Genomic DNA, 18,958 nt, shown 5'->3' on the forward strand with positions numbered 1-18,958 from the left:
CCGAATCCTGAGGAAGCCAAGAAGATCCAAAAACGGGCTACCCATTTCATGGTGTTGAATGATGAGCTTTACAAAAGAGGATTCTCCCAGCCGTACTTGAGGTGTATTGAAGAGGAAGAAGCCAAGTATGTCATAGAAGAGATGCATAGGGGAGTTTGCGGTGATCACTTCGGGACAAAGTCCCTCGTCAGAAAGATTATGAAAGCAGGTTACTTTTAACCCTCGATGCAGCAAGACGCAACAAAATTCATCAACAGATGTGAGCATTGTCAAAGGTATGGAAATGTCCAACGAGTCCCAGGAGAGAAAATGACGACCATTTCTTCACCTTGGCCATTTGCACAGTGATGGATCGATATTATAGGCCCCCTACCATAAAGTAAGAGACAAGTGAGGTTCTTACTCGTCGCAATCGACTACTTCATGAAATGGGTAGAAGTAGAAGCACTGGCAACAATCACAGAAACAAAGGTACAAAATTTTGTATGGAAAAATATTGTGTGTTGGTTCGGAATCCCAAGGGCAATCATCAAATAATGGTCGTCAGTTTGACAGTCACGGATTTAGGTCGTTTTGCTCGAGCCTAAGCATCAAGAACAAATACTCATCTCCAGGATATCCTCAAGCCAATGGACAAACAGAAATAACAAACCAAACATTGCTCAAGATAATCAAGGCTTGATTAGTGAGGGCAAAGGGAGCATGGCTTGAGGAGTTACCAGGAGTTCTATGGGCTTACAGGACGACAGCACGAACCCTAATAGGAGAGACACCTTTCAACCTAACCTATGACACAAAAGCAATTATCCCAGTCAAAGTGGGAGTCACCAGCTTCAGGAGAGAGTTCTTTAACGAACAAAGCAACGACAATTAACTGAAACTGAACCTGGATTGCCTGGACGAAGTCAGAGGCCAAACTTCCTAGAGAATGACCAAGTACCAGTAGAAGATGGCCAAATACTACAACCAAAGGGTAAAGCTCAAAAGATTCAGCATTGGAGACCTCATCCTTCGAAAAGTGACTCCTACAACGAAGGACTCAGCATAAAGCAAATTGGAACCAACCTGAGAAGGACCCTACAAGGTCATTTACTATTCACGATGAGGAAGCTACCACTTGGAAGATCTCGATGGAAACAAGCTACCTCACCCATGGAATGTCAAACACCTAAAGAGGTATTACGAAAAGGAACCATAGTCTAATTGTAAGCAGTCAACATGATCTTATACTTTTTAATGCAAATCAAATAAACGTATTATACAGCAAGTCATGTATTCAAATAAACGTATTACACAGCAAGTCATGTATTCAAATAAACATATTATTCAGCAATTCACATGTTCTAGTTATCTCTCTCAAAACTAAAATTGCCATCCAAATCCGAGAAGATAAAAGACGATAAGATTCCTTAAATGGATGTACATCGTCCAGATGATAAGATTCCTTAAATGAATGTACATCATCCAAGTAAAAGACGATAAGATTCCTTAAGTGGATGTACAGCATCCGAGTAAAAGATGATAAAATTCCTTAAATGGATGTACATCGTCCAAGTGAGACTCCCAGGTGGATATAAATCAAAAGGGATCCCAGAAACGGGAAGAGGTCATCCTCTAAGATGGAACAACCAAATTCACATTTGGACAAAATTCCCCAAGTCCCCAAATGGACGAAGAGGATACCTCAATGAAAATTCTCTAAGTCCCTAGATGGACGAAGAGACTACCTTCATGAAAATTCCCGAGGTCCTTAGATGGACGAAGAGACTACCTTAATGAAAATTCTCTAAGTCCCTAAACGAACGAAGAGGATAACTCAATCCTTAGATAGACGAAAAGGGTGCCTCATCAAAAATTCTCTAAAGGCCCTAAATGGACGAAGAAACTGCACAACAAAAATTTCCTATGTGCCCAAAGGGAAAAAAGGGTACACCTAAGCAAACTACAACCAAGTACAAGCAAGATGTATTAACAAAATTAGAGGAGCACAAAGAAAGGTAAAATGCATAGACATATTATATATATAAAGTTGCAAATTGTTCAAAAATCCCCAAAACAAGTAGGGCGTCCAAATATAAGGTGTCCAATAGCCCTAAAACGGACAAGGCATTCTTTAAAAAAAATAAAAATAAAAAATAAAAAACTTTTCAAGGGGCAGCAAATTCAAGCTTGGGGAGCGTTATCATCGTCCTTATCAGCCGCGGGAGGGTCCGCACCAATAGACGGCGAAGCCTGGGCTGCCTAGGCCACCTCGTCCACCTTGATCTCCTTATCAACGGCCTCGAAATCCAACTCCTCCAAGTCTGTCCCTGGGCCGTGCTTTATCAAATATCTCCTCAATAGTTCGAAGCCTTTAAAATACCATTGAAACAGAATGGTGTTATACTCGTCAATAGCTTGGAAAGCGTGGACGGCCTTAGTCATGGCAGCCTTCATCCTCTGGCCAGCTGATGCAAGAAGGTCGTCCTTCTGCTTTACCAGCAGCTTCTCGGATTCCAGCTGCTCAGTCAAAGTCTTGATTTGCTCCTTAGAAGTGTTATGGGCATCCATAGCAGCAATCAAGTCTTTCTGCAGTCCCGAAGCTTTGGCCTCCAAGACCTCCACTTTTGAGGTGGCCACGACGGCCTTCTCCTCATTTGTCAAATACTGGGAAGTGATGTGCATTGTTTCTCCCAATACCTGACAACAAAAAGTTTCGTCATAACCAAAGTTAGTAGAAGCAGCTAAACACTTAAGGACGAAACAAAAAGGACAAAATAAGGAAGATTACCTGCACGAGTTTATGAACATGACAGCTCACCATCTCATGGAAAGGCACGTTTGAAATCTCCCCCATCTCCTCAGGAGTAAAGAGCTCATTCGCACAATCCATGGCCGCCCCGGCATCAGCCTAGACATTAGAGCCCATCTTCTCTTTCCCTTTATCCCCCATCTTTCGTTTCTTCGAAAGAGGGTCAACCTCCTCGATTGAAACGCTAGGAGAAACGGCCTGACCTTCATTCAAAGCAGGGGTGGACGAACCCCTCTCCGCCATTTCTTTCTCTTTTTCTTTTTCCTTATCAATGATTCTTAATCTCCTTTGGCCAATGTTGGAAAGGGGCTCGTTCTTCTTCCCCTTAACCTTCGCATACATTTTCTTATTAAACTTGGTCATCATTTCTCTCTTCTCGATCAAGTGCAAAGGATGTAATGAAAGACTCTAGCCCCAAACAATGACGAGCTAACGTGCATGGATCAACCAGCTCGTCAAAATCCTCAATAGTACTTACGTACTTGACAGCCTCTTGAACCCTCTCCTCAAACTTACTCTCAAGCTTATGACACTTTTTTACTGCAAAACAAAAAACTACGCAAGATTAGAGGGATGACTTACATAAACAAAAGGTTAAAAAGAAAAACATCTCATGGTAGGCAAACGCACCAAGCTTAGGGGTCTCCCACTGGCGCACCAACCTAGGGACGTCCCCTCAAAAGTCATCAGAAAAAGTCTCCCAACCATCGCCCGACACGAAGAAATATCTAGACTTCTAGTAATGGAAGGACAACAGGAGGTCAACGACAAGGCGAGACTTTCTATCCCAAGGTACAAATTCATAATACCCAAACTCCTTGGACTCTTTTAAGTGGTAGAGATGGACGAACTCATTGAGCGTGATCATATCCCCATCAGCTACAATCGTCCAAATCACCATGCAGCTTATGACGATTCTCCAAGAATTCGGCATAAGCTACCCCGAAGCAAGGTTCAGGTGATAAAAAAGCTCCATGATGAATGGATGGACGAGAAATTTGAGGCTACACAAAAATGCAGCCTCATAAAAACTAACCTCACCATTAGCAAAGGCATAAGCCTTCTCACCCTTTCTAGGAAGACGAGCCATGGTCTCATCAGGGAACTAGAACCTATCCCTGAACTTACTAAGGACGTCTACCTTCAAAGTACACTTCTCTTTGAAAGCATGGAAAGGACGAGGTGTGGCAGAAGCAAAAGGGTGAGAGGACGAAGGTACAGAGGAAGGCACGGAGGTAGCTGTGTCTACCCCTGCCCCAACCATGCCTACACTAGAAGACAAACCCCTTTCTACATCACCCGATCTCGCCTTGGACCCCATACGTTCCCTCCTTAAATCCCCACGCACAGATTTAAACCAAGTTAGAGATTTGTACAACAGTAAATGTAAATCACCCAACACCAACACAAGACTACTATCACCTATAACGAAATCCCTAATTTGTGGGTATGGATCGATAGAGTAGTATGAAAGTGCACCTAATAGGTCACTAGAAGAATCTATCAGCGCCCCTAAGTGAGCAAAAAGGAAGGCGGTGGAGGGAGAAGTGTGCCTAATTTCAAAGTAATCCACCATTAAGGAAAGTAACACAACTCAAAAAAGGAAATGGGAGCACAAAAGAAGGGAATACAGTAAAACTCAGAAAAGAAAATGGCATAAATAAAGGGCGTACTTGGAAATAAGAAAGGAAACTGAGAAGACAAAGAGCAAAAAGCGCAACTGTGAAGTCAAAAAAATCAAACGCAGAATGAAAATGAAGAAATGAGAAAGGAAAGGCAAGGGTTAAAAAGGTTTGCCTTAAAAAGTACGGGAAATTTGAAAAGGTTTCACCGGAAACGAGACCTTCCAGCCAGTTAGAGTAGGACATGTGGCCAGGATGCATGCCACGCCGCCACGAAGCAATTAATACAGGGAGCAGAACCCCAAGTGTTCCAACCGTAAATATAATAATAATAAAAAAATAAAAAAATAAAAAAAACTTCTCATATTCTTATGACCGTCCAAAACATGGACGACCTCGGAATAGGGGGGCAGCTGATAGTCCCGAATATACCTTTGTCCATAGAGAAAACAGTGGACGAGAGTAACTCTAAGGTTCATCCAACTAGTACTGACTGCCAAGTGAGGACGAGTTCACCCATCCTCAATTATTGACGAAGCATTACAAAACAATGATGAGCCTTCATACCGTTGGAGAAATATCTCACCATTAACACCCTGCAGAGGCATTACTAATATAAAGCCATAATTAAGGCAACACCAACGGCTAGGAGGAAAGACCTATATATACCAACCAATAAGGCCTAACCAGAGGTACGAAAAACTCTAGTTCACACATTGATATTCTAATATTTCTCATTCTAGCCATTCTAACTTTAACATAGGAGGTTTTGTGGCAAGTACCACACCGATGACCCACATTTCTTCCTCTCACCATCCATTTTCTCAGGATCAGGTTGCCTTTGGACGACTCCACTCTGGACGATCATTTTTTACTGACGATTTGAGCATCATCAAGAAAGTTTTAATTTATGACGTCCACTCTTAATGATAACTCTTTATCCTCACATCAAGATACTAATTGGCTTTTAGTGTAGGCAGTTTTTATTTATTTTTATTTTTATTCCTGTTCATATAATCATGCACATTGTAACTGCCACAATATGTTAACTAGAAAACTTCCGTGATTAAAAACTTAAACGTGCAAATTAGAAAACACATGTTGTACAGCTGATATGTACCTAAGATGCTAAGACTAAGAGATGATTGGATTGTAGTTGATTTGCTAAAGCATTAGGCCGAATGCCATCCGCAAGTGCTTACTATGATTTGTAATTTTTTATTTATTAATTTTTTGGCTCAACAATATGATAATTATAATAAATAATAATATAGTGCTTTCCCAATTAATACCACGTGACGTGACAAAGATTGATGTGGAACTACAAAATATCAAAAGTCAAAACATGTTGTGATGAGACTCATTACTTACCCACTATAGTTTACCAAGAAAAGAAAACTCAATAGTTAACCTGATTTTTATTTTTTATTTATTTTTTGCTAAAAAGTTAACCTGATATATAAAAGAGTAACACTTTATTGCATATCCCATTTAACTTGTAATAATGGTTGTCTTCCACCACAAAACAAAAATCCACCACAAAACAAAAAAAACAACAAAAACAAAACAAAACAAAACAAAACAAAAAAACAAAAAAGTAATCCTCTCCTTTATTTATACTTTTTTTTTTCCATTATAAATGATAGTTTCTTACTATTTATTTAGGTGCTTAAGGTAATTTTGACCAATTACATCAAAGCAATCTATATTTGCACACAAATTAATAGATATTGTTGATATTTATAAACTTTTAAGTCACCCATCTCTTGTAATCCGTTATTAATGAATAAATTGAATTCATATCACATCTCATCTCATATTTTTGGGCCATCATAATGCAACTAAGCACATATCATGTTGAAAAGTTAATTCAATTGGTGCAAATATTTTTGTTGGAAACAAACATATTTAATCTAAAAATAAAATTGGAACATAAATTTAACAACAAATCAAAAGCTCTCACAATACTCTAGAATTATGTAAAGACTTTATTTTTAAAGGTTGATTTCGAGCAACCTGAAGTGATTAACTTGGTGCAGATGGTTTCTTAGCAATCAACCCAATTGCAAGTTTAGATTATAGTGTCTTCCTCCGCAATGGATGCATGCACTTTCAAAGCACAAAGGTTTAAGAAGAACTACTCAACTAGGTGTTCCTTACCAATAGAGAAGAAATGAAGCTAGTTTTGCTAAAATTCGATCCTGCATAGAGAATGCCAAGAGTGAGAAAGATCGAAAGTTGAAGAGCAAATAGAAAACAGTAAAGTTGTTTGTTTGTTCTTAAAGCTTCACTACTCGATATTTTATTGACAAAAAAACTTGGGCTTAGTAGCCTAAGGTTAGGCAATAGTTTAAAGCCTAAATCGAAAGTCAAATCACTAAATTAGACATTATATCTCAAATAAATAAATAAATAGACATAAGAATACATACCAAAAAAAAAAAACTTATGGAAAAGCAAGTTCCTAACCGCCGTGATACTTAAAAAAGGGAGGAAAATTTTGAGTTGTTCCAGACAGACGCCAAGTCACAAAGAATATTCTTCCAAAAAAAAAAAAGTCTCAAAGAATAATTAAAGACAAATTTTCGGTGGATGCACGTCGGTGGTGATTGTTATTATCATTTTGTTTTTTGTTTTTGAGAAGAAAGATAGGACGGTGGTGATTATGTTGAAATTTCAAAGTCTTTTTTTTTTTTTTTTTTTTTTGAGAAACTTAAATTCAAGGTCGTCTTCACTCTTCAGTGTGATCCACTTTTATTCAGATTTTAGATAAGTCAGGTCCATGGTATTTATTTTTATTGCTTTTTTTATATAATTAAATATCAATAATATATAAATAAATTATACAAAATCCTTACATTTCTAGTTACATGTGGTGGTCGGTTAAACGGTTGACCTTAATATTAATTCAATTACCTATCTTTTATTTTTTATTTTATAGAATTCTACCCTAATCTAACATAAGTATCTGCTTGTGAAACTCAAGAAATTATATGATTCTTATAGTGGGCCACATCACTTGTCCACCATTTCAATAAAAAAATTTCACATATTTAAAATTACTAAGTCATTTTATAATATATATATATATATATAAAATTAAACAGAAACTAACTTCCTTATTAAATTGACTCAATAATTTTAAACAGGTGAGAGTCTTTTAATGAAATATTAAACAAGTGACATGATCCACTATAAAAACCTTATAATTTCTCATGAAATTCCCTCTTGAATACTTGAACTCTGATTCTTACCCTCCTTTTATGATCAGTGATACATCAATTTGTAAGATCAATATAGCACAACTCTATTACCAAAAAAAAAAAGAGTAATGTTAGGTTTATAATATTTTCACAACAATTTTATAACAAATCTTAAATACCAAATTGTTATCGATTCTAATTTGGATTTACCACTGACCTTACTTTTTTACTTTCTAATAATATCTTGCCACTTAAGATTTGTTGTGAGCCTATAGTATTACTTTTCTTTTTCTTTTCTTTTCTTTTTTTTATTTATTAACATGGGATGAGAAAAAAATTGTTGATGAAACTCACCTATACAGAACCAAACATATTATAATAATACCAAATATCTTTTCCTAATTAACACCCATGAGAAATAACCATAAAATGTTGATATAGTTATAGTTATATTATATATGTGTCTTTCATTTATTGAACTTTAATATAACTAACTAACGTGATATAATTTGATACCAAATAACGAACACCTTCTCCTCCTCGTCAGACTCCGTTCCGTGGAATACGGGCACGCCGCATGCCTCAAGTTTAAGACGTAGAAAATGTGATCTAAACCGACTCTGAACTTTAGCGATATACGGCGTAACGGCTACGCTGCACGCACACGGCTTATCAATCACGGTTTTCTCAAGTCGTGTGCCAGCCAAAAAAAAACGCTAGACAATACGTGTAGATGGATGTACATGTAAACAAACACAGGTCAGCCTTATAGTCATCATTATAATGTTCAATTAAATGCTTAGCCAATCAATAGTCACTGAGTTGGCTTGGCGGCTTTGACTTTTGTGCCTCTTTCGCAAGTGGATAGAGTAGCACTTGCCCTGTGTTGCATTCCACTACTATTCCTACTCCTTACTAACTCACAGTTGACTGACCACTTGGGTCTATGTTTTACCACGTGGATTATTAGTATTTCGTGGCCCACCCATTTAGAAATGTCGTCACACCATACCTGCACTCTTTTGGACGCTCAACTTTCTTCTTCTTTTCTTCCTTTTTCTCGTTCTATAAAATTCAAGCCAAAATTGATTGTTTAATTATGCTATGGCTTTTTCCTAGACTGGAACACGTTTTTTTTGCTGGTTTTGTACTTTTCTTTTTTTGTAAACTTGAATTTTCAATCAATCACAAATTCTTTCCTCGTGTCAGTTAAGTTGTTAGCTACTCGATCCCTTTGTAATTTTTGTAATTTTTCTTGGATTCAAACAAGTAATTTTAGTTAGTTTTTTTTTTTTTTTCTTTTACTATCTTTTTAATTAGAGACGGGATTTGGTGGGAAATTGAGATGGCTGTAAAAATTGAATTAGGTGAGAATAATGTTCCGTTTTAGGTTATTTAACAACAATGTGAAACTGATGAAACAAATTCTGTATTTAAGAATTAAGTATAAAATTTGATAACTGAGGTCTAGAGTTGAATTTTCTTAATTTATTTTATAGATAATATTGATGAGCCCATAATTTGATCGTCCATCTAATCGTCCACTGTATATGGACGACCAATAAGGACGGTATCATTATCTCCACGATACTGAGAAACGCCACCTGACCAACCCAACTAAGGACGACCGTTACCAGTAGCAGCATTTAACACTAATTCCGTTGAAGGAAACCGGTAAGCTTAACAGCTGGTTCAGGCGTTACGAATCTACGCCATAATGCCCACATAATAACCCTGCCAACGGCTAGAAGGGCTCTATATATATCTTCAGAAGGGGTAAGAACAGGGGGCATGCTATTCATTTCTTCACCATCACTCAAACTTGCTTTCCTTTGCTTGTTGTGCTCATCTAACTTAATCATCGGAGGCGTTGTGGGTAGCGTTCCCACCGGTGACTGTTACTTTGTTTTGCTTCCCAGGGCTGAAACAGTTGGAGGACGAGATTACTCTGGACGAACATCTTGACTGACGATCTCAGCATCATCAAAGATGACCCAATTTTCAACAAGTTTTCTATGAAAAAATTTCTACTCCATGACTTGATATTGCTAGAAAACCAAGTACCCTGGATGGTACTTACGCGTTTGTTCAACTTGACCACGGGCCCTGAACACCGCTATCCCTTGTCCGAACTTGCCATAAATTATTTTAATTCCATTTTCTCACTCTCACCACCTTATATACATTCCACTTGTATCGAAGACATCAAGCATATTCCCGACGTGCTTAGAAAATGGATGATTTCATCAATTCATGAAGAAGTTGAAGGAAGCCCACTTTCATCGGAAACCATTCCTTCTGCCACGAGTCTCGATGAGTCTGGAATCAAATTGATAATGCGTGAGTCCCGAAGCATCTTGGACATAAAATTTGATAAGGGGGTCCTGGAAATCCCTCCATTACTAATTAACGATACAACGGAAGCCGCCTTTCGGAATCTCATCAGCTTTGAACAATGCTACCCAAAATGTCCAGCTAGGAGCACTTCCTATGCCATATTCATAGACCGCCTAATTAACAGTGCCAAGGACGCAGAATTACTCGGCAAGTATAAGATAGTTGAAAACTGGTTGAGTCCAGACGATGCGGCCCAATTATTCAACAAGCTTTACCTCAATAACAACGTCAACGAAAACTATTACCAAAGCCTTTCCAGGGACCTGAATAGTTATTGCAATCAGAGGTGGCCACGATGGCGTGCTGGGCTTGTGCGCAATTATTTCAACACTCCATGGGCTATCCTTTCAACAATAGCCACTGCCATGCTACTAATCCTCGCTTTTGTACAAACTTGGTACACCGTAATCTAGTATTTCAACCTTCAAAACTGGTGATATAACTTGGAATCTATTGCTCATCTACTTTGGGAGTGTCCTCTTGCAAGAAATGTTTGGGCCCTTTGCCGAGGGAAGCTCCGAAATGTCCCAATAATGCTCAAGATATTTTCATGTTCTTTCGATATCTTTTGGATAAACTTCCACAGCAGAAGATACCCACCCCCACCCCAAACAAAAAAACAAAAACATTTTTGTTGGAGCATTTGATTTCTTGAGATTACTAAATTAAAACTTGGAGATTGAAACCAATTACAGTTCCTCAACCACTTTCTAGACATGATTGACCACTACTAAGGAAACTAACTTCCCCTTTTTTATATATTAAGGAAAATAATGATTTAATTTGCTTCAATATATACTAGTTCAAATTGTTATAAATTTATAATGCATAACCTCCAAGGCTGGTGACAAATGCAACATTGAATCAATCACTCCCATTCCCTTCATCGATCATTATTCAAATCATATACAAATACATCATCATCACCATCCAAAATCCAAATCATATACAAATAATAAATCTAAGTGGACAAATTCATTTGAAGCAACTACGTCAAAACCCTAGAAAGTGCAAATTGGCCGAAAGGGGTATTATAAGTATGACAACTTAGGCCAAGTAAAAGCCAAGAAGTGAATTCGTCGCCTCAATCAACACTACCCAAAATAAATAATTGTACTTAATTATGAGTATAATAATAATGATGATAAAGAAAATTTCGTTGCCTTCCACTACCTTTTGTCGGCAAGGGGCCGCTTACCATTTTTTTAAAAGCACGAGCTTTTAGGATTTGCTAATTTAGAGAGAAGAAAATAAAATAAAGAAAAAAAAGAAATCATAATTCTAAAGACAAATAGAGAAAGTCAAAAGGGTTACATTCAATATTGCATATATACATGTGCAATATTTCCCTTTGCACACTATTTCTAGCTGTAACAATTAACATGCACCACCCATTCCTGACTTGGTAAAGTTCCTTCTTCTTGAGCCTTTCAATATGTTGAAGAGTCGTATCTCTCTCTCTCTCTCTCTCTCTCTCTCTAACTCTATTTTTTGCAAACCCAAAAAAAGAAAGTCATCTCTCTCTCTCAACGCTCCTATTTTCCGTGTTTTGACTTTCTCATTTTGAAAAACTCAATAGTCACTCCTCCACACGCATATATAAGCACGCCTATCTCTCCTTCTACTTCCAAACTCTTCAAACCGATTCACACAACAACTCTCCAAACAAACACAAAAACCAAAATCCTCAATTGTTTCTCCTCTCATTTCAAGTGCTTTCCTAAACCACTTTTGTTTCATCTCAAACTTGTTTATTACTTAGTTTCTAAAATGGAAGAGATTGATGTTCCACCATATTTTCTCTGCCCCATCTCTCTAGAAATCATGAAAGACCCAGTTATAGTCCCAACGGGCATAACCTACGATCGTGAAAGCATAGAGAAATGGTTGTTTGCAGGGAAAAAGAATACATGTCCAGTCACAAAACAAGAGCTTTCAGCTGATTGTGACTTGACGCCAAACCACACACTTAGGCGCTTGATCCAATCATGGTGTACCATGAATGCTTCCTATGGAATCGAAAGGATTCCAACACCGAAGCCTCCAATGAACAAGACCCAGATAGCAAAGCTCATCAAAGACGCCAAATCTCCACAGTTGAAGATAAAGTGTTTACAAAAGCTGCGCTCTATAGCTTCAGAAAGTGAAACCAATAAGCGCGTCATGGAGGCTGCTGGTGCGGTTGAGTTCTTAGCTTCAATTGTTATGACTATCAATACGTTGGAACAAGTTTCTGATGATGGGGTTGAAGTCCTTACAAGAGCAATCAGTGAAGCACTAGGTATGCTCTACAATCTCCATGTCTCTGAAGCTGGGCTTAAGAGTCTTATTGGTAAAAATGGTGAATTTATTGAAACTTTGCTACGGGTCATGCAAAATGGGAACTACGAGTCTCGTGCTTATGCGGTTTTGTTATTGAAATCAATGATTGAAGTGGCTGAACCAATGAGAATGATTTCTCTAAGAACCGAGTTCTTTATCGAATTAGTCCAAGGCTTGAAAGACCAGATTTCTAAGCAAGCCTCAAAAGCTACTCTACAATTACTAGTCCAGCTTTGTCCTTGGGGAAGGAATAAAGTGAAAGCAGTTGAAGCCGGAGCTGTTTCGGTTTTGATTGAAAGTCTTCTTGATTGTTCAGAGAGAAGGACTTGTGAGATGGTGCTAATGTTGTTGGACATGCTTTGTGGATGTGCCGAGGGACGGGCCGAGTTTTTGAAGCACGGGGCGGGGCTAGCCATTGTTTCTAAGAAGATTCTGAGGGTTTCTCAGGTGGCAAGTGATAGGGCTGTGAGAATTCTTTTGTCCATTTCAAAGTTCTCAGCTACACCGATTGTGCTTCAAGAAATGTTGCAGTTTGGTGTCGTGGCAAAGCTGTGTTTGACACTTCAAGTGGATTGCGGAGAAAAGGCCAGGGAAAAAGCTAAGGAGATACTTAAATTGCATGCTAGGGCATGGAAAAGTTGTTCATGTTTACCAAACAATTTGCTTTAGTTCATACCCTTCTTGAGAGGGAGACAGAAAATTGTAACTTTTATGCTTTTAGACTTTTAGTTATTCCCTTCTTTTGTACATAATTGATTGTATGATGAAATGAAACAACTATACATGGGCAAAATTTTGAAGTTAACCAAGTATTTGATGTGAGATTGAATTTCTTTCTATTTTTTGAAATTAAACGATTGCCTTATAGTACTTAATATCCTTGCAACTCACAAGATTTGTCACTTGGGAATAATTTCTTTTTACCTTTTATTTTTCTTTTACTCTTTCTTTCTATGGATTGATTAATTTGGTTCTTCCTCGTAGAAATTGTTCAAAACTTGGAATATCATGGGAAGAACATTCTTAAATGGTCTCATGTTAACGAAAAAGAGCCTTTCTCTTGGAGAAAGCAAAAGTATCAGAACATAGATATGCAAGCACTACTACTATTGAATTCATACACCATAAAATGCTACCATGGTAGGATTTTGTGGTGTATGAATTCAATGGTTCATCGCAATTCCAAAGGATAATTAGAAGGTATGTCATTTTCCCATTTTGCGTAATTTTCATTGCTGCCTCCAAATTTGTTATTCATGAAAGCATTAGGAGAATTTTCTTGCAAATTTGCATTGCATGAGCCCTACTGAGGACAACTGTATTTCAGAAAATTCTTTAGCATCTAGATTAGATATGGCAAAATAGGCAGGCCAGGTCGGGTTCGGGTTGGGTCAATTAGGTTGCGGGTCAAAACAGGTCATTTTAAGTGGGTTAAAAAGAGGGTTCGGGTCAAGTGGGTTGCGGATCGAGTTGACCCGTATTTTTCACATGAAATTTTTTTTATAAAGAAAACAACAAGGGCATGTTTGGTAGACTGTAATAGACGCTGTAATGTAATAGTTATTCCTATGATTTAATTATTCATTAGTTTGGTTATGTTTTTATTACAATGAATAATCATTCCTTATAAATAGCTATTCTTCAAAATGAGGAATAACTATTCATCTTTAAAATGTTGTATTAGCCATTCCTTAGTAAGTGTAATAATTTCAAAACTTAATATATTTTCAAGTAAGCATACCTTCCATATACATCTAACAATTATAAAAATAAAAAATCATAAAAAATAACACATAACTCTTTTAAATTTAAAGATCACAATTTTTAAGGAAATATAATTGTATGAGTAATAAATTTTCAAAAATAAATGTTAAGTTTCATTCTAATGTTATAACTCACAACCAAATTAATAAATAGGTTTAGTTATTACATTACAACACATTTTATTCCTTGTAATAAAGATTACAATTCATGTCGTAATTCACATTCAATGTACCAAACGTACCCCAAGTATTTGTCATTTGAAAGTCATGTAACAATTACTTGATGTAAAATGTATTACTTTGAATTTACCACTTATATCAAGAATATACTTAGTTAAACTTATTAATACTTATTCTATAATATTAAAATTATACAAATCTCAGCATTGCTAACTAAAACAGAATAACACATAGATAAGTAAAACAAATATACAAGTTTTATTTTTACACAATATCAACATCCCAAAATATAAAACAAAATTACAAATGACTTATTGGATGACACATTTGACAAAAAATAAAAACATATAAGAAATTTACAATCTTGAAAATTAATTTTATAATCTATTATCAATTATGGTTGTCACTCTATTTCAATTTGAGAATATACATTAAAGTTTGATTGTTTACTTATTTATACATTGTCTCTTTTATGAATATGTCATTATTAAGAAACAGACACTCTATGAAATATCATAATTTATTTTAAAAAGCCGTTTATTTGGACGTTATTGTTAAAAAATAGCTCTAAGTATTTATAATTTATGTTAATTTGATATTTTGGCTTCACTATTTTCACACTTATGAATATTTTTCACACATGTCTACAACTTTAAATCTATGTTTTTAACTTTATTATAACCAGATTATCTTGGCATGTACTCTGCTATTTGATATCTAAAAATATTTACTCATTACAGAATGCTTAACTATCATTTGTTTCCTTAAAACTTACAACAAACAATTAAACCAATATTGTCTTTATTTTTTTATTTTTTTTACAAAAAAAAAAAGTTTTAAAAAATGGTTCGGGCCAGGTCAAGTTGACCTGCAAAAAACGCGAGTCAAGTATGGGTCAACTCGTTTTTACTTTGGGTCAAAAAAATCGGGTTCAGATTGGGTATTTTTCGAGTTAAGTCAGGTCGGGTCAGAAAATTCTAACCTGTTTTGCCATGTCTAATTTAGATCTAAACATTCGCTCTTAATTCTCTATCCTACGATAAGATATCTCATATATCATATATATACATCATTTCTCTCACAACATATGAGGCTCTCACACTACAAGAGATATGCATATATCCTGTGCAAGAGTCAATTATTATCGTCCTAGTGCTGCACTGCAATGACCAACGTCAAACCCATGGTTTTGGATCCATATATTCTCGTTCATATAAATGTAATTGAGAACTTGTCCAACTCCAGCACCCCACTAGAGAAAATGAGGTATAATTGAGAATAAGAGCTTTTGAATATTCCCATCAGCCGCATTTATTTCTTTTCTGAGGAAGATAAATCAGTCCTGCGTGGCTGCGCCTATTACTGTCACTTACGATAGGTATTGGCTCCTCTCTGACCATACGTATAGTTATGCAGTTTCATATACCTAAAGATAATGTAATCTGTAAAGCTTGTGGCTGAACTATTATTAGTGAAAGACGTGTGTTCAATCTCCATCTCACACACGCATGACTCATGGCCTATTTTCATAGAAGACTTTTGTCAAGTCCCGTATTCAACTATAAAGATAAACACATGATAACCGCCGCACACTTATAAAGTAAACACTTTACAAGTGTGCAAGGCATTTCTTAACAACTAAAATTTATCCTCAAAATTTACAACAATTAAATTCAAAATACCTCAACAATTTCTTTATTCTTTATGAATAGATCTCCAATAATTTAGAAAGAACAAAATCTAAATCTCATGTACATAATGCCAATCGGCCAAAAGATATAAGAATATCAAAAGGCCATCCAATCCCAAAATCACTAAAAAAAATCTCCTGCTCACAACACAATATCAAAACTCCAAAAATTTGCTATTCTTCACAATCTAAACTGGAGGGGAAAAAGGGGGGAGTTGACAACTTAATAAGTAACCAAAATTCTAATAAGTTCTATCAAGCAATATATCTGTAAAGTAATAACATGTAATATGAGTCTTTAAAAGTTATAATATGCTATGGGTTTTCAAAAATAACTAAAGAAGTTTCATAATCTTAAAATAATAAGTTGCAAATGGATCACATACTTTAATCTTACAAATATATCAAAACTATAACTTACAATAAGTTCCAAAAATACGTAAGTAGTTTTAATGACTCAAAATAATTCAAATACTCAAACATTTCCAAAATCACATATGTAGTTTTAAGGACTCAAAATAGTTCAAATATTCAAACGTAATTCATATTCTTAACAATCTTATGACTATGGTCACGTTATATCCCTGTAATTGGACATCAGAGTACCAATGAATAACTTTCATCGGCTGGGTATCAAAGTACCAACGAACAACCCTCATTAGTTTGAGTATAAGAGTACCAGTGAATAACCCTCATTGGCTGAGTATCAAAATCAATTCATAATCAGATTGTCCATAATCATATATATGAAATCATAGTTTCTAACAAAAATATATCCTATTCAAGCATGTATATAAAAATATATACTCAGTATTAAAATATATTTGTAATAATCCTTTACCTGAAATAAGTGATACTATAGAAATAAAAATTCTAATAATTATAAACAATTTTCAATAATTAAAAATATATTACTATAAGCAAAATAAAACCTAATTAGGATAAAGTTATTTACCTTAGCTAACTTACCACAAGAAACTTCTCCCAAACACTTTTTTTAAAATCTTTAAATATCACCTAAACAATTTTCAAATACTATACTCAATAATCAAATAATTTAAAAAAAACTTATAATAGTACCCAACCAGAAGAGAGACTATTAAAAATAACAAATAACTGCCCACTATCAACTCACACCAAAATCCCACATAATTACAATATTTTTGTTCTTTATTTTCTGCCCCTAATAGTTCCGAGGAATCAAGTCTATAGTTACACCATACCTTCTTCTTCTTCTTCAATTTTTTTTTTTTTTTTTTTTTTTTTTGGATGAACCTATAGTTACACCATACCCACAGGCATAAAGGGTCAAAAGTACATCGCCTAATCTTCTATTCGTGATCACTTATGTCAGACCTACTCACTTCCCCTAAATGCCTCAACCAACCAAATAAACAAATATAATAATAACAATACCAATAAAGGAAAGGTGCTGGCGTTGCTTTGTCAAGGTGTTAATTTCATTTATCATATTTACATGGGTTCGGTTAATATGTACCTTAAAGTACACATTAAATTTTTTATTTTTAAAAATATTTTTTAAAAAATTAAAAAATTATCATTACTTTTTTAATTTTAAAAAAAAATTAAAAATAAAAATTAATATATGTCCTAAAGACACACATTAATAAAATCGTATATACTTATATAACTATATATATACTTTTTTTTCCTGCCACTGCCGCCGACCCTAGTTTTCTTTTGGCACGAGGACAAAACTAAGAAAAGCACGTATCAAACTAGAATCAAGCTCCTGACATGCTTTTACGGAAAAATACTATTTGACATATATATTTTACCTTCGCAATTTATCACACTACCAGTCTACACACCATAACTTTTTGCTATTCACCAAAACTCAATTCGGTAAGCCTGTGCAGCACTTACAGTTAACGCAACACCGGCACAGGAAAAATAAATCTAATTCCTTCTTCGTTTACATCATTATACTCATTGAATTTTTTAAATAGTCTCGCTGTTCCCCTAAATACTCATAAAAAAATACTTTAATTTTATTTAAATAGTCTCACTATTTGCCAAAAGACTCATAAAAAAAATACTTTAATTTTAAATAAAACTTAAATTTAACAAGAAAAAGATTCTTAAGCTTTTACCTCAATTGTACAGTTAAGCCTTCACTAATTGAGTAATTTGGGTAGTCTACTCTCTCAAAACTTGAGAAGCTTATATATACCTAGAATTTTAACCTTATTTTCTAAAAACTCCCTTATAATTATAAATTATAAAATTGGCCCCCACAAAAAAATTTTACTTAAATACCCCTCCTTTTAAATCTTTTTTTTTTCCAGGTATTACAACTTTAATTTAAGTTTAGTCTATAATTATCCAGGTTTGAAATTTTCTAATTGATTATAAACTTTAAAAATTCTTATTGAAACAAAGAGCAAATACACAACCGACAACCAAGCTAAAGCTTAAACTTGGGCTTGTGTGAACAAGTAGGGATGAAATTATAGTTCTTGTCCAGTATAAAAGCATGCTATGACACCCATTTATTGATGATTTTTTTTTTATCGTCAAATTAAAAATAATTTACCAATTAAGTAACCGAAACTCACTTTTTTCATCGATGAACTGGATTGCATTTTGTTGCCCCCATTGGCCTTAAATTGAATGAGTTTTCCAGCACCTTCTTTAATTTCAAAGGAAGAAACTACATTATCACCATCTCTAATTAATAATTACTACCACCCCCCACATCATGTCCTAGCCATTTGGGTTGGACAAAGTCCTTTTAACAATGTTCACAAATCATGTTTGTTGGTACTTTTGAAACAAAAGAAACTCTCAAAACACCACCTTCTAGTATATGTTATCCTGAACCCAAGCCAATAATTAATATATTGCCCACATAATAGTAAACTAGCGGTCTATGTTATACTAGTCATTTATATGATGGTGACCACGTCTCTTCCTGCTTGTGCAAGCCAAGCTATAGTTGCACTGCGTACAAATCAAGGGGCTACTGA

The 18,958-nt window shown here is 35.3% G+C and overlaps 2 protein-coding genes across 2 annotated transcripts; both read left to right on the forward strand.

Moving 5' to 3' along the window:
• The first annotated feature begins 3,632 nt into the window (after positions 1–3,632).
• Positions 3,633–10,591, forward strand: LOC112022931 (UPF0481 protein At3g47200). The gene is made up of 2 exons (XM_065761743.1): positions 3,633–4,006; positions 9,547–10,591. The coding sequence occupies exons 1-2, from the start codon at positions 3,633–3,635 to the stop codon at positions 10,424–10,426; spliced, it is 1,254 nt and encodes a 417-aa protein (XP_065617815.1). The 3' UTR covers positions 10,427–10,591.
• A 1,071-nt stretch (positions 10,592–11,662) lies between these two features.
• Positions 11,663–13,140, forward strand: LOC111994351 (E3 ubiquitin-protein ligase PUB23). The gene has a single exon (XM_024026225.2). The coding sequence runs from the start codon at positions 11,784–11,786 to the stop codon at positions 13,002–13,004; it is 1,221 nt and encodes a 406-aa protein (XP_023881993.1). The 5' UTR covers positions 11,663–11,783; the 3' UTR covers positions 13,005–13,140.
• The last annotated feature ends 5,818 nt before the right edge of the window (positions 13,141–18,958 follow it).

This window comes from Quercus suber, unplaced genomic scaffold (genome assembly GCF_002906115.3).
Source record: "Quercus suber isolate HL8 unplaced genomic scaffold, Cork oak 2.0 scaffold_427, whole genome shotgun sequence".
NCBI lineage: Eukaryota > Viridiplantae > Streptophyta > Magnoliopsida > Fagales > Fagaceae > Quercus > Quercus suber.